The sequence below is a fragment of the Orbicella faveolata genome, unplaced genomic scaffold (assembly GCF_042242905.1).
Source record: "Orbicella faveolata isolate gen_17 unplaced genomic scaffold, um_ofav_v1 contig_24, whole genome shotgun sequence".
In the NCBI taxonomy this organism is placed as follows: domain Eukaryota; kingdom Metazoa; phylum Cnidaria; class Anthozoa; order Scleractinia; family Merulinidae; genus Orbicella; species Orbicella faveolata.
Window position 1 is genome coordinate 27,786,824 of NW_028301552.1, and position 21,878 is coordinate 27,808,701.

Genomic DNA, 21,878 nt, shown 5'->3' on the forward strand with positions numbered 1-21,878 from the left:
AGACGATCGGTCACGCAGATAGTTATTTACCGAGAGATGAAATCGTGTTAATATTGATGACTAGCCACATATTACTGAGTAAGAACTATCTTTTTTTTTTTATTTTATTAAAAACAGGATCATTGGATAATGCAATTCGAGAGTTTTTATTTTAGTAATGAAACGCTTAGGCGCCCACGTCATTAACAAATGGAAAACAAACAATCGGGTTCTTACCTTTCAATATATGCTAACACCAAGTCTTCTTTTCTCATTTCAGAGCCTGATCCTAGCGCTGTCATAGTTCAGAACTTGACTTACACAAAACTCAACACAAGCACTTCGGAAAAATATGATTATTTAATCTCGTGGCAGAAGCCTCAGTTTAATGAAAGCAGTGTTACCACATACGCCATAAAATACCAACGGACCGGGAATCCAGATAGAGTAAATGACTGGACAATGGAGAAGGTAAATAACAAAAACAGTAAATTTCTTAGCTATCATTAAATTTTGCCGATCTCGATTTCGCCATCCACTCAACCCCATACATACCCTTTATCAGTATTTGTTTTTACTCTCCCATATTTTGTAGATATTCTTTTGTGTTTCGTGAACACTGCTTGAATTTGTTTAAAACAGCGTATATAGTAAATAATAAAATATATTTTTTAACAAGGTGGAGACGTTCTTTTCTGTTCAAGACTTGATACCTGGAGACAATTTAAAAGTAGAGGTAAGAAGTACTGTCAGTTTGTGTTTTTGTTTCATGTTGTTGTTGTTGTTGTTGTTGCTGTGAGCTACAACGACGATGCCGCTGTAGAATTCGACTTAGCTTTTGTACTTTTGCTAAATGAAACAAGAAAAAAAATCTATTATTAAATTCATCGCATCCAATTTCTCTTCAAAGGTAACACCAGAATTTGTTGCAGCTGTCGTCACAGGAATTCCATCGCAGAAGGTTATTGAACCACCAAGTAAGTAAATGTTCAGTATTATATTTATGGCCATAAGTGTCCTGCGGGGCACGATGAGGAACGAGCCACGGAGTAAGTACAATAGTGTCAAGACTACGAGCTTTTCAGTTAAAAAAAGGAGATCGAGTTAAGTAAGCTGGGTATAGAATCTAAAGATTTCTTCTCCTTCTTCTGGAAACTTTAAAAGCACGATTCGTTTAAATCAACACAACAACGAAAAAAGTATAAATGAAACTTGTTTTATGAAGTCTTAAGTAATCGGTAAAAGAAAACATAACAGTTCAAACGTTCTTTTCTTTTACATCTAAAGCTAATGTGAAAAGACTACATTTTCAATTTCTTTCATTGGAAGCGGTTATGCTGACTTTGTTCTTTCTTGTCATTTCTACTAGTGAATTTATTTATTTAGTTATTTTTACTACAAATTTATACATATAAAGCTATAGTGATCAAAAAAAGGATGTATTCATTCTTCCGCGCTCGTAGTTTGCTGTTATTTTAATTTAAACAGTATGATATTTCATTGCATCTCATCACATTTCACGGAACACTGGACATTAGAATTATTAAGGACCTTCGAGCCCAAATCCGATCATGTGCAGATTTGCTTTGTTGAAGTGAAGAGAATCAGTAAAAGGAATGATCTATGAAAAGAAAAGAGGGGGCCACCGACCGCTTAATTTAGTAAAGCGTAAAGTGCACACGAAGTTAACGCAACCGGTACAAAGCCCTTTACATGCTTATATTTGTTGCTTAGGGCGCGAGCGTGCGATACTGACATTACCACATGATTTATTTGCTCAGTAAAGATGCATAGGTCACTACAAAAAAATAATTAATGAGCACGCGCATAGGATCAAACTAAATTCCAAGTGTATTAAAGCTGCGCTTATCTCATTAATGACCATTTCGTTTTGTTATTTTCCTTCAAAGGTCCAGAAAACAAGGAAATACAGGTAGGAAACCTTCGTTCGGGATCATTTGTTGAAGACCAAGAAAGCAACACATTCAGCGTGAATTTCACTTGGGAAAGTCCCTCGTTCAAGCACAGCATCGTGCACTCCTATACTATGTCCTACGAATTTGACGGTTATTCAAGAGAACAGATTTCCTGCTCGCCCGGTTTAGTGAGAGACACTGATCGTTCAGGATGTTCCAAGAGTGGAGTGGTAAGTTAACTTATGTCATTGGATCATGAACCGTTAATGAAAATCTTGTACTGGTCAAAATAGACTATATAAAATTTCAGAGCAAGTTTAGCCCATTGTGGGTCAGTCCTTTTTTCCCTCATTCTCATTCTTCTTCTTCTTCTTTTTTTTTTCATCGTTTGGAGTGAATTTTAGGCGTTTAGGAATGGGAAAGTTACATTATATTGCTCAGTTTGTGTAAAGGAATGCGTATGTGCCTCCTCCCCGGGTTTTCGTTGTATCCATCTGCTTCAGTTGAGTCAAACGTCGAACTTATCATGAACTTAATTCGCTTAGTTTAGTTCGTCTCATGTGAAGTTCGAGGTTTGACCTGGGCCCAAGGGCTCTTTTCATATGACCCGTGCAGCCCCAGGCGCTATTTCCTCGGAAAACCACGAGAAAAAAGGTCCCGTATGAGTAACAGAAAAATGCGTCCAACCCTATTGGAATAGGGGTTGATTGACTCATTAGAGAGTTTAAGCATGACGTTTACGGCAGACGGCAAACGGCAAAGATTACATCTGAATTTGCGTTCTTTTCTTCTAATCCTTAACTAAATCACACAAAAGTAGAAAAATGTCCCCTACTATTCACCGCAAAAACAAATATTTTCACTCTACTGTATAGACAGCTGAAGACAGACGGCAAAAGTTTCATTTTCGCCGTTTGCCGTTTGACGTAACGTCATGCTTAATCTCTCTATTAACTGGGGAATTTATTTATTGTTCGCGTTACGGCAACTTCAAATACTATCTGTTCGTTACAATCTTTGCTAACTGTACAACCTCTTGCCTGTAGAACCAAACGTTATTGCAAATATCCGGGATATTTCCTCGTGAAGCCGTCACTGTGAAGGTAAAAGATTATACATTTATTTATAGGTTACAATTTTCCTTACATGACTGTCAGGTAATGCCGTTTTCTCAAGTAAATTTTACGATCTTCATTTCTACCTGTAGATAGATTTTAAATGTTCTCACATGTAGTTAGTGAAAGCTTAAATCTAAATTTCAAAAGCTTTGATTTCCCAAAGAGGCTAATACCTTGGCGAGAAATAACTTGATTTATTTAATTTCTCGTCAGTTGCTGAGAGTTTGATTCTCGTCTTCTTGTTAAACATTAGTAACATGATCTAATATTGTATCGGTCTAGTTTCCATTTCTCCCCAAAAGCGTTTCCGTTAACCCCGTCGAGGTCTTATAATTAAACTATTTCCCTTCAAAAGCGAGACTGAGCGGGTAACATCACAAAATATATGAAGTGAGAGGGTATGAACATTACACCGTTATTGGATATTGACCGACAACCATCGTCGGATCTACTACGTTCGTGGTGTGACGTTCATGTACCAAAGAACTCAGTGGACTGACTGGTCCTCAGGGAAACCAGTTTATCTTAATGTTCTGCTAAGCTTCTCGACAGGAAGCATTGGACTTCTCAGGGAACAAAATTAACTGTTTTGCCCGCAGAATAAGTCATTAATAAGTGTTAATTTACTTTTGTCAGATTACTCCTATCTTCAGCAATATACACATAACAGGAAAAGTCGCAGAGGAGCGAGTAACCGCGCCTCGTAAGTATTTGAACTTTTACCAGCAATCTACTTAAAATCTTGAAAATAATTGTTTGAATAGCTTCACTTCAATTAACGATTATGATGTTTTTGTTAGGCTTTTGAAATTTTATGACTTTTTTTATATTTTGCACACCTCCAAAAATGGCTCAGACGTGTCTTTTGTGTGCGTGCCGACCGAAAATGTTTAGAGCGCTTGTTGGCAAGTGAATTCGAACAGTTGAAAGAGTTGAAGAGAACATCACCCGGATAGACAAATGTAACAAGTCTCGCGTGCACGTGACAGTTTTTGAACAAGTATTTTTGACTTTACTGTTTTCTGTTAACTCAGTATGTTCATTTTGCGAAGTTCGCGAGGAAAGTTCGTAAGTTCATAGAATTCTGAAGCGAAGCTTAGAGATGTGGTGAGTACAAACGCATATTGAGGCTTAGGATGTGTCGCTGTGAAACTCTGAAGCGGAAGGTGAGGAAATACAACGTGGAGTTTTACAGGGTTACTTTGCCATATTTCTGGCCACTATCAAGAGTTCAAGTTTTTACCATTTTTCACTAATTGTCCTTAAAACATTTCGAAAGCTGACAAACATAACACGTTTGTTATTATTTTTTTCCCAATAGAACCAGCAGAGGAGCTTGTCCAGGTCAATGATTTGGTATATGATTTTCTTGTACCGACTTTTAATGACACTTTTCGAACAACAGTGAGCTGGCAAAAACCAAATTTCACTCACAGTGACGTGAAATATTACAAGTACAAAGTGTTACCAACAGATTCTTCACAGCGCGGGAGAAGAGGAACTGCTCTGAACACCGAAATCACAACCGTAAGGATAATGATTGAAATTCATTATTAACTGCTTATTAACCGAGAGTGAGGTCTTCACGGGAGAAACTCTGACCGAGACCTTGCCGTCAGTACGGCAAAGCCGAGATTTGAGATTTTCCCGTAAATACCGAACGTTCGAGGTAAATAAGTTTTTTATTATATGGCTTTCTGCTTCGCTTTTGCAGGTGCATAATCGGTCCGAAGGCGTTAGGGGAGAATTAGTATTAGCCAATCAGAGCGCGTGTTAGACAAACGCAAGCCATATGATAAGTTATAATTACTGTTTTCTGTTCTTGGTCTGGGCACTGAACCCTCATGATTGAAACCGGAGAGAAATTTTGTGATGATAAGCCACGAGGCTCAAATGCTGTCTTGATTTGTATGATTAGGTGGACACCAGTTTCGCAGGCAGCCCACATGTTCTACAGCTGTATCAATGCGTATGGTTACATTAATCCCCAGACATTATGAAGAGATTTCCTTTGGCATGAAGGCTGTTTCTTTAGACGGTTTTCGAACGCAGTCTTTTGAAACACGTTAGAAACCAGACAAATGTATACTATGGTATATATCTACCAATAATTCAATGGTTAATTGACGGAACAGACAAGTTAATCTCTCCTAGGTTATAAATGTTTACTTTTTAAAAGTAACCGCTCAGCATCCTTCTTTTTAGACTGGTACAAATGCTACAATCGATGAAATCAGTCGAGCTGATGGAGTTGAATTCCAGGTGATTTATCATCAACACAAACAAGCATTTTTTTTCACTTAATTTACCACATACTGAATTGAAAGTATCTGTTATGGCGCATTCAATCCTTGAAACAGCGCGGGTAACTATTTCAAACAATTAAGTGTTTCTGTCGAGGCACTATCGGCTGATAGTTGCCCCACGGAAATTTGATGTTCTTGAAACAAATATTTGCCCGAGAAGCGACGCTTCGAGAGCAAATATGCTAGTATTAATTTAATAACATCAAATTTCAAAGGGGCTACTATCAAACTGATAGTTCCGAGACATAAACACGAGCTAACACTACATTGTCTTTATTGTTCACCACTAAATTTTCTTCCACATGTCAGTTCAAAAATCATATTAAATTATTTTCAACCTTCTTAGAAGTAAAATTTGAAAAAGAAAACAGACAAAAAACACTTAATGCAATTTCAATTGTTTATTTTCTATAAGCCAGCTTGTTTACGGAAAATTTTCCACTATCCATCCGTGTATTTTCCCCGGACGGACACTATGGGATAATAGTGTCTTTCCGCGAATGAACACTATCGCGTCACGTGACTTAGTTAAACCAATAAGAATCGGGGAAAATCTAGTTGTGGACTATAACTTCTATTGAGATGTGAAGAGTTGTCCTTCAGCAACTCTAGGTCTCGCAAAATTTTAGTCGAATTTTACGAGTCTCCTAGTCTCCATTTTTTTAAGCGGTCATAAGTGTATCTATTTTTTTCACGAAAAGGCTAAAAAGGGTATCGAAGTCCCTTGATATATTGAGTTTTAATAACGCAATTTTAAAATTTCCGCCCAGAAAAGATTAATTCTAAATTCTTCGAAAATGACTGAATTACACAAATTATTACTGCCACATCATTTTGGCGCTAGCAAAACCCTCAGTCCGCTCTAGGATATCATGAATTAGTGCTTCAGTCGAATTTCCCAGCCTTAAAAATGAGTGTGGACTCGCTTGGACGATCAGCGCAATAATTCACCTTCTGTAACGTTCGCAACGATATAGTTTTCACAAAATGCTCAAAATAAATTTAAATCTTGCTTGATTATAAGAGAACTGATCGATGCAAATCCCTTTACATTTTAAGGTTACGCCAGTGTTTGTTGTGCCTGAGGTTTTGGGTGCAGATGCCAAGATCTCGCTCGTCTGGAAACTTGAAACTGGTTAGCATTATTTATATAATATCCCCCTGTTGTGTAAATACATAACTTTATTCATGTTCGATTCACCTCGAAATCTGAATGTTTATAATTTGCTTATAGAAGCTATAGCAACCAAATAGTGACTTTGCTTGAAGGCATACAGTACAAGGACTGTTTGAAGTGAAGGATTATGTTCACGGAACAATATGTTTCTGTGGAAAATATGTTTGACAGACATTTTTTACTTTAAAAGCTTCGTGAAGTAGATGTAGTGTAAAAATGAAAACGTGGCATTTTATACTGTTATTAGAAACAACGGAAATATGCGACTGAATCGGGAGACATTAAATGCAGTACGAGTTCTATTCTAAAATAACAGATGTGTGATGCTTAGGTAGAAGTACAAAATTCGCTACATCAAAATTCGAACAGTGATTACTATGCAAACAATAGGGAACTTCTGTTTTAGATTCATTGCATGCATTAAGGTAAACGCTCCTATTATTGCAAACGCGATGTACTTTTTTAAGTCAATGCACGACCAGATTAATTTTATTTATGATCAGTTCATGCCATTTTTCTTAGATAACCAGCCTCTCGCTGATCCACTGTCCACCGCAGAGTTAGCTGTGCTTGTTGTAGGAGTCTTGTTAGCTGTTCTGATTGTCATATGTGTGAGTTTATGGTGCTACAGAGAGAAGCAAAGACAGAAGAAGGCAGGGCGTGTCTCAGGGTAGGGTGCTTATAATGATACCATTGATACACTTGAGGACTCCAAGATTAATCTCAAATTAAATTGAATTTGTCAAAGTAATACTTGAATTACGTCTATAATTGACCTTAAAATCCCCGACGATATATTTCTCCGTTTATCTTTGCTGCTTACACTATATAGAGGGACGAGTTATAAGGAGACAAAAGTTCTCCTGAGCTATTTGTTTTTTACAAAGTGGCAGAACCTCCACCTCCGACGATTTAAAGTGACAAAAGTTATCCGTATGTCAACACAGCCCATTTGAACTAAGAAATGAAACAGAGCATTATGAGCGGTTTTTGCCTAAATCATTAGTACGTTCAGGACTTAAATGCAAATGTATGCATTGTTTTCTACAGCAAAAACGCGCTAATGATTGATCATTGGGAAGTAGATGGTGACCTGGTGACCCTGGAGGAAGAGCTCGGAGAAGGGGCGTTTGGTAAGGTATACAAGGGAATCCTCAAAGAACTTTCTACGCCCTCACGGAAAATGTCCATGATGCCTCCAATGAAGTCGATTCGTAAAAACACAATCAAGCAGACTGGCGGATTCACAGTGGCGGTGAAAATGCTACACGGTGGGTTGTATTGTGAATTATTTCGGTAACCTCATAATCCGGCTCGAGATGATCAACATGAATTCATTTCAAGTAATTTTATGTTAATAATAATAATAATAATAATAATAATAATAATAATAATAATAAAATAATACATAATATTTTAAGAGGAGGCCTCCAATCACCATAAGGTGGTTTTCAGGAGGGTCCTCTGAGAAAATAAAGGTTAAACCTTTAAAATACATTAAAATCTAAAATACAATAAAAAGGACGAAAACCTATGCGGTAAGCTAACTAAGATTAAAAACTAAAACAAGAATTAAAATACTACTAACTAAGGTTAAAATGGTTCAATAAAAACTGTTTCAGTTTGTATTTAAAAATAGTTTTCGGCATCAGTTTCTTTAAAGCACTTGGTAGTGTGGCCCAGTCGTTAATGGCTTTATAATATGTTTTGCTTTTTCCCCATTCCGTTCTTGGCCTACTGACTTTGGGCATGTAGCCATTTCGGGTATTATAACTGTGTTGTTGGTTCATTGTGGATCTGAATACACCGAAATGTTCGGGGATGCTACCTTTCATTGCATCTTGCACAACACAACACCGATGACCGAACCGCCTCGCATGTAAAGACACCCACCGCAACGACGTCAGAGCCTCTGCTGATGACATTTTCGACTTAACGATCTTCTTCGCAAAGCGATTTTGAAAAGATTGTAATTGTTTCATCTGTGTTGTAAGACCAGGCTGGTCACCCCACCCCTATAGTTTCCATTGGCATTTTACCACGAAATTTGATATTTGCATAAGCAGCCATAGGGTTAAAAAGTAATCTTATCTAGTATGGTTCGGCAGGATAATGCACGATCTACAATTGGCCTTTGCTGTGGAAAGAGCAAAATTGCTTCAGTAGAGATCTGTTGAAATTAAGAGTTATGATCTTTCCATTGACAAACAAATTCGTGCCTTCGACAGAAAAAAAAAAATCGTTCTTATACAGCTACACTGTAAGATGATTTTACTGCTCTGGACAAATTCAGCAAGAGTGTTTAAAGTAAAAGAGTTATTTTTTGCTAGTCGCAATAGTTTTCGTCGGTAGAATAGCCGTAATTCATTCCGATCAGTCTTAACCTTTGAAAGCCTTGACAATATTGACAACACATGGACTGGACTAGAATAGCCGTAATTCATTCCGATCAGTCTTAACCTTTGAAAGCCTTGACAATATTGACAACACATGGACTGGACTAACTGGATCTAGTTTACTAATTGACAAGACTCTCCTCAAGTAGAACCGCTTTTTCTGATTAGTTCTAAATACTAAATGATCTTAATTCCTGTTCTAGCTTCTTGCCTTGACGAAACTGGGTGACTTTCATTTTTTTATTACATGTTCAAAACCCATTTAACAACAAGTGTCAATTCTCTCTCGGGTTGGGTGACCATAGATACTAGCCAGATAAATCTGAGAGTATCAATTTGATGTCTATATACTATTTATGTGTATTTACGTGTGCTGTATTTCGTTTTTAGATATGGCAGACGGTGATCAAAGAAGAGAATTTCTTGAGGAAATTCAACTCATGAAAGCTGTGGGATCACACAAGAATATTGTTAACATGCTGGGATGTTGTACTGTGGAAGAACCAATGTTCTTACTGGTTGAATATATTCCGTATGGTGATCTTTTACATTATCTCCGAAAAAGGCGAGGAAAGGTAAAAGTAACACACGTATATCAAATATCTTAAGTTATTTGACCAACCCCGTTAACATTTGTGGAAGGCTCCTTGAGGGTCCCAATTTATGGGTTAGTAAAAAGGAGAATTCTAAAAGTTAAAAAAGGATCTTGATACAATGTTAAGGTTTTAATGAACGGAAATCTTACAGAGAAGAACATCCTGCTTACTGCTGCATCTCCACATTCCTGGTTTAAAGAAACCTCATAGTACATCACACACTTGTCATGACTGTTTTGGAAAGTTGGAATCATGTCAGGCTCCTGAGTAACTGCGCATCTTGACATGCACTTTAAGGAAAGTTATCTGAAGTTCTGATCTGAAGTACCTTTATTTGGCAACTAAGGACAGGAACAATACTGATTCTGGCATTTATACGATTTCTTTTTCTTTCAATCATAAGGTAAAAGAATACCTTGGTGATGAGTCACGTGGGCCTTACCGTTCGACCTACTGTGAAACATATGTTATTGATGGAAAGGCTGGAGGAATATCAATACAGGTATAAGCATATTACATGTTCAAAAATATTCCTACTGACAAAATACGATTTTAGAACTTATCTTCGAGATAATTTTATAGGATTCAAAACGTATTTTCACACGCTTCTGTTTGTTTTCTTCGGCTAACCAAACTCCACTTTTAAGCATGATGATTTGCGATGTCGATTAATATTTGTTTCTGCATGATTTGGAAAATTTCTGGTTTCCCAATTTAGGTTTCTTGTCTCACGTCCATTATCACAATCTGAACAAATGGAACCGGCTGGCTCTAAATTTTAGTACTTGAAGAGAAGTAAGCTGTGAAAAGATGCGATGAGTGACGAGGCGACATCAAATCGCAGGCTAATATATAGATTTAGCCAAGCCTAAAAGCGGAGCTCCTCATTACAGTAACTTGACCATAAAGGAAACAAACATTCGTTTTTCCTGGGCAAGAAACTCAGCAACTGATCGATTTTGAGCATGTAATTATTCGGCGTGTGGTTTCAGGGGTTAATTCGCTTAATCGGGAACCAGTGCCTGAGAAACGGTCAGCAAAAAATTCACGCAATTTCGGTGAGCTCTAAGGGTGAGCCAAAGAAATGGTCACCTGATACTGGTCAGCGGGTACCTTACTTTGACAACTGTCAATTGACCATAACTCGGGTGTCCAAAATCAAAGATCGAGTATGGTCGCCATGTTGCACGACGTAGTCGTTGTCGTCGTCGTAGGGCGAAAGCGCCCGCGATCCTTGCCGCTAACTATGTTAACCATGAAAAAAGAGATGCATGTTTTTTATTTCTATGCATGCATGTGGTTCTGTCCCTGTGCTTATGGTGCTCCGCCTGTGGGAGCTCCGTTATTAAAAGAAATGTGTGAAGGTTGGTTAAGCATGAAACTAACATTTGCTTTTTTTTCTGTTATCAGGCCACGAAAAGCGACCGCATTTATGTCAACAGCCCTGAGGCACAAGCAGGTGACAATGGAAATATTCAGATTCTATCATTTACCCAGTCTTCAAAAACGGAGGAAGAAGCTGGAATGCACAATAAAGGAATGTCCAAAGAAGATGAAGCTGATGACGAGGAAGATGAAGGCGAGGAGACCCTTACTCCAGGAGATCTTATGGCGTTTGCTTGGCAGATTAGCGAAGGAATGGTGAGGCTATTGCTTTGAATTGTTGTGTTACTATCTTTAGACATTACAATCCCGTGTAGAGAACGGAGTGTTCCAAAAACAAAACCGAATTCCCAGATTTTAACTTTAAACAAACATTCAAAGAGTTTACAATTAGCTCTGGCTGTTTAATTATTTTCTTATGTTTTACCTTTATACAACTCTCCTGTTGACGTTGTTCGTCCTCATGTTGTCGATTTTTCTCTCCCTTACTTTACAAATTGTTCTGATTATTAAAATGCGTTCACAGGAGTACCTAGCGAGGAAAGGCTTCGTGCACCGTGATTTAGCAGCCCGAAACGTTCTCGTTGGTGAACACAAGATCGCAAAAGTGGCGGATTTTGGCCTGACTCGCCACGTGTATGAAGAGAAAGTTTACCATGCAAAGAGAAACAGAAAACTTCCATTAAAATGGATGTCAATCGAGGCCATCTTTGATCAAACTTTCACAGCTCAAAGCGACGTGTAAGTAGGAAAATGTTGTTTTCAGGGGGCACACAAGGTGCAAATTTGTCAGAAGTCATTCTGGCTACAATTTAGCCAACAAATAAGCATTTGAAAAACAATTTTTCGAATTGCTTACAATATTTTATTCCATCTTCCCCAGCTAAAATTTAATTCCTGAACGTCTATTTCTAAAGAAATTTCCCTGTAGACATTTACTAGCCGGCAGACATATTTAAGTCTTTTGGGGGAGTAGTTCCAGGGCCATATCTCATCTTTGATAGCGGAAGGGAGAGGACATATGTCCAAATGGTTGCGGCCAAGGCCATATCTTCACCTGCTGTGCGCAGCAGGCAAAGTCAACGAGAAATGGCAACACTCCCGCTGAGGTAACCAGCCAGCAAGAAATCGGCTGAAGAACAGATCATAGGACTAGTTTCAGGAAACAGATTCGTCGCGTGTCCCTCTTGTTTTAACAGCTGTCTAGTGCTTTTTCTTTTTAAACGACGACTAACATTGCACTTTTTGTTACTTTATTCAATCAGGTGGGCTTTTGGCGTTGTTTTGTGGGAGCTGGTCACACTAGGTAAGGTTTCCATTACCTAACTTATGAAACATGCGAAGTTCAATATCATTATTGTAGCATTTTTTTGACCAGTAACGCGTCTTGCAATTCAGCTTCCATGAAACCAGAAATTGACTCAATGTAGTAGCGTTTTTGAAATGTGTTGTTAATTTTTGAAATAGATGTGTAATTTGGAGCTCTCTTTCATTCAGGCGGAACTCCGTACCCTACAATAAACAACAGAGAGTTACTTCGCCTCCTAAAGGGGGGTTATCGAATGGAAAAACCAGATATTTGTAATGATGAAATGTAAGTAAGATCCTATTTTGATAATGATAGAATGCAGTTATTGTTTGTCCTAATGAACGAAATATATCGTCGGGAAAGTCACTTAGCAACCTACTGATCCCACGCTAACTTTGCTGTGAAAAAAAGGAATGGAAAACTTTTTTGGGGAAATTATTCAGGAAGGCCTCCAAAGATACGTGGAGGTACTGGTCTCCATGACTAATAAATTGTGAAAAAGGTACCATTAGTATGAAATAGTGAAGGAAATAATTACATTAGCATGAAAGCTATCATAGCTAGCGAACAATAATAACTTTAGGGGTGTCTAATAAAAGAAAGCATACACAGAATAAATATTTCAAAGAAACAACGTTTCTGATAAAATAGACCAGGACTCTCATGCCTAAAGAAATTTGTTCGTTTTTGTCATCTGTTCATTCGTCCATAAAAAAAAAAGACAAGAAAAACAGATTCACAGCAATTTCAGTCTGCATGTCTACATGTCAGCTATTTCAGTCTGCATATATGTAAAGTTTTTACACATTGACCAATAAGCATGCATCGACATTTTATTAGGTTCAGTATGATGACGGATTGCTGGATGGAAAACCCAGATGACAGACCAAACTTCACCCAAATACGAGAGAGACTGGAGGAGATGATGCAGAAGGACAATCCGTATTTGGATTTCAGCGTTTTAGACGAATCCAGGGATTATTATAATGTGCCTTCCTTCAACAGTTTAAATGAGGAATCTGCAGATGATGAACTGTCTGACAAAGAAAGTGACGAGCTGTTAAAGGACGAAAGTGATGATATTAGCGTAGGAGAACACAAACCCACAAAAGATTCCAACAAGAATGAAATAGTTCCATTGCCAAAACCCGGTCCAGAGATGAACGGCGATATTGACTCTCTTGGTGTGAATAAGATTGAGTTTCATAACAGTGCTTTCCGTGGTGAAGATTTTCGTGATCTTAAAGACGTAAAAGTGAATATTGACGCCATTGAAATGGCTCTATACCGCCCGGGAAGTAGAGGGCTTGAGCTCTAATTGACAACTAATAATGAAGGTTCAGCCCTTCAGTTCGGCTGAGGATACAGAACCCACGATAGCTGCTAAAAATATACAAACCATGCAGTAACTGCTTTATAGTTTATTTTGGTTTATTGTGTCTTATTACGTACAGGTGGAGAAGTCAAAGTCACTTTCAAATCTAACTAGTCTCGGCAGCATTTATTACTTATAGAAGGCCCTTGCTTCTTTTCATAGTTATGTTGCAGCTTTGCGATCGATGGCTTTTGTATTTCTATATGGGATGGTTGATTTAGGGGTTATTTAAGACCCAGGGCAAACGTCAAACTTCACATGAGACGAACTATAGCTAGACTACAAAAAGATGCATAAAGCGTTTCATGTCTTATCGATGTTTAAACAATTTACACTTTGTATGCATTAACTGTCTATTCGATTCATTTTGTACTCACGTTTATTAATCTTATTCCTCAATTAAATTATTTTAAAGAAGAAAATCATTTATGACTGATTTCATGCTGCTCTACATCAACATCATGGAACACGGTTTCTGGAGACAAAGGGAACTCTGAAAACGCTTCAAACGAAACTATGGATCAATTCTTTAAAAACTTAAAATATTTGGTTTGTGGCCAGGCATGGTTAAAAACTTGATAGTTTTTAAGGCCAGTAGTAACATATTTTAATCAAATCTTTAAAAACTATCCCGTTTAAAAATATATGTGGAACTTCAAATAAGTAACTGATTCTTTCAATAGGCCCTTTGCACGACCCGGTCACGTGGTACAAAATCAGCCATGATGGGACGCAAATTACACAGTGGGACATCCAAAGCAAAAGAATGTCAAGCTTCACTGGTGAGGGTTGCTCTGTTTTGGAAGCCCCACTGTGTAACTTGGGTCCCTACATGGCTGATTTGGTATCACGTGACCGGGTCGTGCAAAGGTGCTATTGTTGTTCCAGTCCAGTTGCATCAGTATGATGACTTTAACATCTTCACTTTCGATGCGGTGTTCATGCTGAGAGGATTTCTCAAAAACGTTTTTCCCCTCCACTTGTCCATCAGTGACCTTCTTTTATCTATGACATTCTGCGAGAAGAATCAAGACCTACATTAGCGAAAGCCGTCTCCTTTTTGGAGTAATTCATCAGAAAATCCGAAAAGGCAATCTTGTGGAGATACACAATGCATTTGCACACCAATCAAGCTCAAGCATTGTCGACCACATTTTCTAAATGGCCTTATAAAGAAATGAGAAACGACCACGACACCATGATCAGAAATTGGCTTCCACTTCTCGACCGTTCAGCGGTGTGGTTGGTCGGAAGTTGTCACATTCAGATCCTTTTGCAGACGTGAGTTTCGTAAAAGCCAAAAGCTGTCAATAAAGATAACAAAAGATAGAAATTATTCACCTTGACCTGTACAATCTGACTTATCAAACCGAACTAACTAACCAACGGACTGACTGAAATACTGACTAGTGACTGACCGACCGACTCTCTGAGTAGGACTGACTAACGGAATGACTCGCAAACTGACAGACTCAAGAACTATTTCAAGATCGAATGGCAACAACTGAAACCATTGTTTCCATTTGTTTGAAAGGAAATAAGTACTGTTAATTACTCAAAGAAATAAGTGCTGTTAGTATAATTTCCAGAGGTGAATATAAGAATTGGACATTCTGATTGGTCGAAAAGCTCATCATGTGACGTTATATTCATCCCGCTGGACCTTGGTTACTTATCTCGCCATCTTTGCCATCTCGGCAAGTAAACATGGTGGACAGTTGCTGAATGAAGTTTTCATTTATTCAAAAGACATCACTCCAAGTCCAGGATATTTGAAAGCATGGAGAATTTTCAAAATGACTGCTGTCGCCCTTGGACCAAAAATATTTTCAAGAACTCTTATTCAAGGCTTTTGAGAATCGCAAACGCAGTGGTTGCGTCGATCGCCAGCAGGCCAGATCGATTGACCGAAGTTTATTTTTCTTTAAACTAAAGCTACGCATTTTTAGGCGTCGATGACAACTGTGAAAGAAGTCAACGACGATAAAACAAAGGTAGCGGATGAATTTTTTTTCGAAGTGTTTCGCTCGTTTGCTTTACTGCCGACCTCGGTGAGTAAATTGATTTACAATCGATGTACATGTAAGCTTATTATTAAAACTATGGCTGCAAACGTGTATATGCACATAAACAACTGCGTCTGTGTTTTTATGTTTTAGTCCGTTATTTTGTAGTCCTTGATATTCACCTCTGAAATTTATACTAAAACAACTATTCCTTTCAGGGTCAGTGAACATTGGTGAATAATTGTTAATTAACAAGAGGCTCCAAGTAGCCTATACTCATGCGCAAGGGAATACAGGTCATTTAATATAGATACGCAATGCGTACATAGTCACACAAGCAATTTGAAAACGTTTGCCATCTAACAACTAGAAATAATACGGGAGAAAGGCTAATTTGAAAAAAGTGCATCATAGATCTAAGATATAGATAATTAAAAGTGAATGTCCCTAAAAATCAACGAAAATTCAAAAAATGTGGCCACGGTCAAAAAATCGATTTCGCACAGACTTTGTCAGTTTGAAGGCCTAAGTAAGTGACTAAAGGAAATCAAGTTAGCTTTTTGAAATATTTAATATAACGGCGGAAAACCACGAAAAACGGTAATCGTGCGGGAAGCTCAGATTCACTCCGCGAGAACCCGAAAATTCACACTTACGTTCTAATTCGCTACGCTCAAACGAACGTAAATTATTTTCCTCTTAAAAACATAGATAAATACATACAATAAATTGATGGTTGGATGCTCAGGCAAGCTGGCTAGTTACTTGTAAACGCTTAGAAACATCTTCAAGAATATACATATCTTTTGCAGTATCGGACTTTCACCGTCCGTGAAGCTTGAGTACTCTTTCTGAAAGATTAGGATTATAACTGACGGCAGAGGTGGCTCCACCAGACCTTAAACTATGAAGACCGTACAATTTATGATCCACCCCTATTTCCTTAAAGCTCTCTTTAAAGATTTCCCTACATCTGGTATATGATAATTTAACTCCATATAACTTGTAAGAATTGGTGGACTTAAATAATCTTACCGGACGGAAAAGAGCAACTGAACTGGAAAATTCAATATTACACATGGAAATATACCTTTCTAAAAGTGCAACCGGGCAATACACGCTAGCTAACCTCTTAATATAAACATAATTACCTTCGCGATAAATGTCATTTTTAGCCCTGGGAACAAACACTCTAAGATGATCAGGAAAAAATTCAAGATGCGCGGGCGCGATGTTACTAAGTTCATCATAACGAAAAAACCCCGCAAAGCCTAACGAGCAGATACAAGCAACGCGTATGTCCTTAAGATTAGCAGAAGGAACAGCAAACATATCAATAATACTCTTAATAATCTCAGCGGATATAGGCGCCTTTTTAACACTAACTGGCTTATCACGCGTAGCAGCCTCCAACAAATTATGACAAATAGAACTATCCAACGGATTGGCGCTGTTACTTGGACCGAACGAGTGAAACCACTTAAGAGCTGCGTGAGTCATAACGAAAGAAAGAGGCATATGAGCTAGAACTCTTATAAACCTTAAAAAGATAAGGAACTATAAACGTAACAGGAAAAGGAGGCACCGGCCGAACCCAGGAAAAATTACAATATTCAATAAACTTCAAAATCTCTTTCTTATATCTCTTCGTTGTAGAATCTGCTTTAGACTTCAGTTAAGTCGAAATAAGCTCTCCTAGGCCTGGCTTTACACTAACCTGTATGCACCTCCAACCGTGGTGTGAGAGAAACATCTGTGACGAGAAAACAAAAGAAATAACAGAAAATATGGACCGCCACTGAAAACATTCACATGCTGCAAAAATATTTCTGCTCGAACACGACAAAACGGCAAGCGCCTACACAAAAACATTGTAATAATACCAATGCAGGCCAGTGCCTCTATCCACAAAAAAACATTGTGACAATGCCAAACTCAGGCCAGTGCTTCTTATCCACAAAAAAACATTGTAATAACACCAAATCAGGCCAGTGCCTCTTCTCCACTGAAAAATACATGGACAAGCGTCCCATGTAGATAAAGCTATAGGGACTTAAGAAAACTTCATACAAACAGCCAAGATGAACCCAGTGAACCTAACACTACCCAAAAACGAATTGGTGTTACGCCCTTGCTCTAAAGCGGTAGCACCAAAACACTTACTATCTACTACAAATCTAGAAAATTTTCTAGAAATAATGGGCCAGAAATATGACGACGGCCAAAAGGGCACGACTATAGTGGCAATGGCCTTAGAAACGTGCAAATAATGAATAGCTTTAGCAATCAGGCTTACAGGAGGGACAACAAGGCAATTTTCGCCTTCCAAACTTTGCGCGAAAAAATCCACCCCGCTACAACCTGGGTTCCAAAATCTAGAAAAAAACTTGCCAACCTTCTTATTATAATAACTAGCAAAACAATCCACTGAATGAACCCCCAGCTTTCCTCTAAAGACATGAAACAATCGGCTGAAATCTGCCAATCATCTAAATCACTGATTCGGCTAATATAATCGGCTCTCTCAATTTCAGTGCGAGGGATCCAGTGGACCTCTAACTCTATACCATTATTGGCACAGAACTGAAAAATCTCAGCGCAATAGCATGTAAATTACTTCTCATACTTCCTACTTGTATGATTTTACATACACTATCAGAAAACCACTTCACAGAAGAGCCTATAAGTAAGGGTAAAAATGAATGTAAAGTGAACAATATGGTAGATAACTCCCTCCATGTAGGACTTTTTCTACGCTCTTCTAAATCCCATTGCGCATTACAAACCTGCTCGCCATTAATATCTAGGTGAGCACCACACCCTGTGGCGCTTGCATCCGAATATATTACATAATTAGACATTCTATACGGAGAATCCGCCACTACCCTACAATTCAGTCGCTTCAAATTAGACTCCCAAAAATACCGTTCTCTAACACAATATTGATCAAGATAAAACTTGGAGTTCCATTCCTGGGCCGAGGCAACTGAAATTGAGCAATACCGCGTCATGAGTCTGGAAATATTACCAAAAACCGCCCCACCAGAAATAATCCTACCCACGAGTGAGGCCAACTCCCATGCCGATACCAAACGATCACTTAAGAGAATCTTATCGACAGATTTAGCGATACTACTCTCCCGTCGCTCAAATATAGTAATAGTTCCGTTAATGGTGTTCCATATAATCCCCAACCATTCGAGAACTTGACTCGGACAGCATTGAGACTTCTCATCATTGGTGATAAACCCTGATTTCCTTAAATCAGACCAAATATTAGTAGCTAGGACTGCATAGGTGTCACGGTCGGAATGTATCAACCAGCCATCATCAAGAAATAAAGCAGTATTAACACCGTTGAACCTCCAATACTTCTCAAGCGGCTTAAGACATTTTGTAGAAATGGAAGGTGCAGAAGACAGAGCAAAAGGATGAACTGTAAACACAAAATATCGTATGGAAGCTTCCCCTGGAAACTTCCATGCAAACCCCAAAAACCTCAGATGATCTGGATGAATTTCAATATGATGGTAACCGCTTTTAAGATCAACAGTTGTCATAAAAGAACCCTTTTGGAAATAGGATAAGGCAATCTTACAATCTTCGCACTTGACTCTACGCTTAATAAGATAATTGTTGATGTAACGGAGATCAAGAATTAGCCTCTTTTTACCGTTGGGCTGGATGGACACACTCAAAGGATTAACAACATCAGGAGGGCTATTTAGTTCCATAACCCTACCTGAATGTAAAAGCTCCAAAATGGCTTCATTAACAAACTCTGAATGATCCAAAGCTGATCTATTATTTCGGAAGGTAAACCCAGCGGGAGTTTGCTGAAAAGGCAAACGGTAACCCTCGCATATAACTGATAATATATATCTAGGGGCACCTATGCTGCGCCAAAACTCTACGTGTCTTCTCAGACTACCCTTGACTTGCGACAAAGCTGACCCACTAGATTCTTCAAACTTACAAGCTTCTTGTACCTCCGAGAGTTGTGCAAACAAAACGTTATCACCTCCGTCACTTTGAGCTTCCATCAGTAAGACCTCCTGCTCCGGGTCTAACAATTGGGGCACTACTCGAATAATAGACGCCGCTCATGTTTCAGGTGACAGGCAACGGGACTCTGCAGTCCTTCGTTCAGTGTCCTGGACGGTTGCAACGGTAGCGGCGACCGGCACTTGAAGCATATTCTGAACGGCCCAAAATAATGGAAAAATAAAATGAAAACAGGGAAACAGGTTGGACCGGGCGAGTAGGTGGGAAATGAAATAAACGCCAGAGTGGAGAACGCGAGCGAGAGGAATCTAGCAACTATTGAAGCCTTAAATACTAAACACCAACCAATCACAAAATCCCTGGAGACAAGCGCTAACGGCGTGCTCCAACAAAACACGAAAAACATACACTGCTAACGAACTGTATCAACTTCATACCAGCGGAAAATCGGTCAGTGTAAAATGCAGACTGCAGACCGGGGATAAAATGCAGACTGAGTGTAAAATGCAGACTGCAGACTGCAGACCAGGGGTAAAATGCAGACTGAGGGTAAAATAAAATATTAATAATAAAAAACACAATGATCAAATCCGGATCAAATAAAGACGCGTACAATTTTGTTTACGCGATCAGGTCTGGGACCGACCAACTCTTATAGCGCAATTCCTTCATCCTGTTTTCATCGACAAAGGGTTAATAACGTTCAAATCACCGCGGGTCTTAGTTGCTTCAAATGGCCTTGGAATTGTTCGGAACACAGGGCAAGCAAAACACGACAGCACAACAACAGGGCAAGCTAAACTTGTAGGCATCGAGCCTAGTTTGTGGAAGACATTCAATCTCTGTTTACGACTTAATATATCAAGAGGTTTGTGAATTGGTATTCGCTGAAAGGTGACAGTCGGCGGCGTTGTCAAATAATCGTTAGTATGACCATTTTGTTTGAAGAGATGCCAAAACTCGACGTGTACAAAATTCAATTTCTGAGTGAGGCCTTTGTGCATTTCGTGAGTCCTGACGTGGCATTTTACGAACACTATTATTTTATCCTTATGACTCGTTTTTTATTATTAATATTTTATTTTACCCTCAGTCTGCATTTTACCCCCGGTCTGCAGTCTGCGTTTTACACTGACCGGCGGAAAATACATTTTTCAGCTTCCTGCGACACAAACGTTTACATCGCTGTGAATCTTTCTCAACTTTAATTGCATATATTGACTCTTCCTTGGTCAAGACATAGTGATTATTTTTATCTCTTTTCCTTTCCGAGCGAACTGAGCCCCGATTAAGTAAACACACTTTTCTCATTAATGCAAAACTCAAAAATAATCAAAATCCAGCGAGGCAAAAAGCTGACCGGTAGTGCTTTAAATCTTCTGATATTTTAACCAAAGAGAGTCCAGTCATTGAGGTTTAGATTTGCAGTTTTGCGTGAACGCCGGTCAAAATTCCAGATAACTACAATTCAGCGCCATTGAAATTTACAATGTAAGCTGTTGTAACACAACTCACCCCATACAAGAAAACAACAACAACAACAACAACAAAAAAAGGCCAGAGGCTTCAAAAAAACGGGTCGAAATGCTTTTACGCCGATGAAACGTTAGAAATATAGCGCATTTATCTTGACCATCGCGTACAAGAGGAAAAAAGTCAAGGAACACCAAACTCAAATCACACTGTAATCTACTTCATTGTGTCACGCACGAACGACTTCGTAAAATTATCGACCCCAAACCAGGTGATATTTTAAAATATCTGTGTTGTTGATGAGCAAAATGTTGCTTTAATAAGAGAGGATTAACTAGTTAACCTGCTGATAGAATAAAACAGCCCTGACAGACACACAAATCGGAATAGTGAAAGATAATTTTATCACGGAAGAGTAGCTTAATTTATGCCGCCGAAAAGTTTAAATCGCATCGGTATAAAAATAAACAAAGCACTTTTCTCTGAATAAAGAGAGTGTATTGCTGGGGAAGTTCCGTGACATATTCAAAAGCAATTTTGTGTTCCTTCTTTAGATTCTCGGTGGAATTTGACTTCAGTACGAACAAAGTACAACAATGTAGTCGACCCAACTTCCGTCATACCGCTGTCCGGAACCTAAAGGGAAATAGGCCTATTTTGGCACGGTGTTGATGTTTTCAAAAACCAACTAGCTTACGCGTGCAACTTACGAAAATCTATCCCGCTCATCGAGCATCGTTATAGTTGGGTGAAGGTCAAATAGTGTAGAGTAACTTATGCAGCGTACCAGAAATTGACTCGGTTCCCGGGGAGGGGGGAGGGGGGCACCCCGGGGCTAG

At 38.7% G+C, this 21,878-nt stretch overlaps 2 protein-coding genes across 3 annotated transcripts in view; one reads left to right on the plus strand and one right to left on the minus strand.

Moving 5' to 3' along the window:
* LOC110065273 (uncharacterized) overlaps positions 1-13,977 on the plus strand; it is a 59,480-nt gene extending 45,503 nt beyond the window's left edge. For both annotated transcript variants that reach the window (XM_089292002.1, XM_089292003.1), the window contains exons 21-38: positions 260-450; positions 659-715; positions 890-956; positions 1,890-2,125; positions 2,942-2,998; positions 3,650-3,716; positions 4,335-4,540; positions 5,219-5,275; positions 6,379-6,454; positions 7,019-7,166; positions 7,547-7,767; positions 9,283-9,467; positions 9,892-9,990; positions 10,899-11,129; positions 11,398-11,612; positions 12,137-12,177; positions 12,369-12,465; positions 13,021-13,977. In XM_089292002.1, the coding sequence (XP_089148128.1) occupies positions 260-450; positions 659-715; positions 890-956; positions 1,890-2,125; positions 2,942-2,998; positions 3,650-3,716; positions 4,335-4,540; positions 5,219-5,275; positions 6,379-6,454; positions 7,019-7,166; positions 7,547-7,767; positions 9,283-9,467; positions 9,892-9,990; positions 10,899-11,129; positions 11,398-11,612; positions 12,137-12,177; positions 12,369-12,465; positions 13,021-13,498 (2,729 nt within the window). In that variant the 3' untranslated portion in view covers positions 13,499-13,977. The remainder of the gene's footprint in view (positions 1-259; positions 451-658; positions 716-889; positions 957-1,889; positions 2,126-2,941; positions 2,999-3,649; positions 3,717-4,334; positions 4,541-5,218; positions 5,276-6,378; positions 6,455-7,018; positions 7,167-7,546; positions 7,768-9,282; positions 9,468-9,891; positions 9,991-10,898; positions 11,130-11,397; positions 11,613-12,136; positions 12,178-12,368; positions 12,466-13,020) is intronic.
* A 780-nt stretch (positions 13,978-14,757) lies between these two features.
* LOC149111186 (uncharacterized) lies at positions 14,758-19,604 on the minus strand. Its single transcript, XM_089292398.1, has 2 exons — positions 18,348-19,604; positions 14,758-14,859 (listed from the first exon to the last, which is right to left on the minus strand). The coding sequence occupies exons 1-2, from the start codon at positions 19,602-19,604 to the stop codon at positions 14,758-14,760; spliced, it is 1,359 nt and encodes a 452-aa protein (XP_089148524.1).
* Between the last annotated feature and the right edge of the window lie 2,274 nt (positions 19,605-21,878).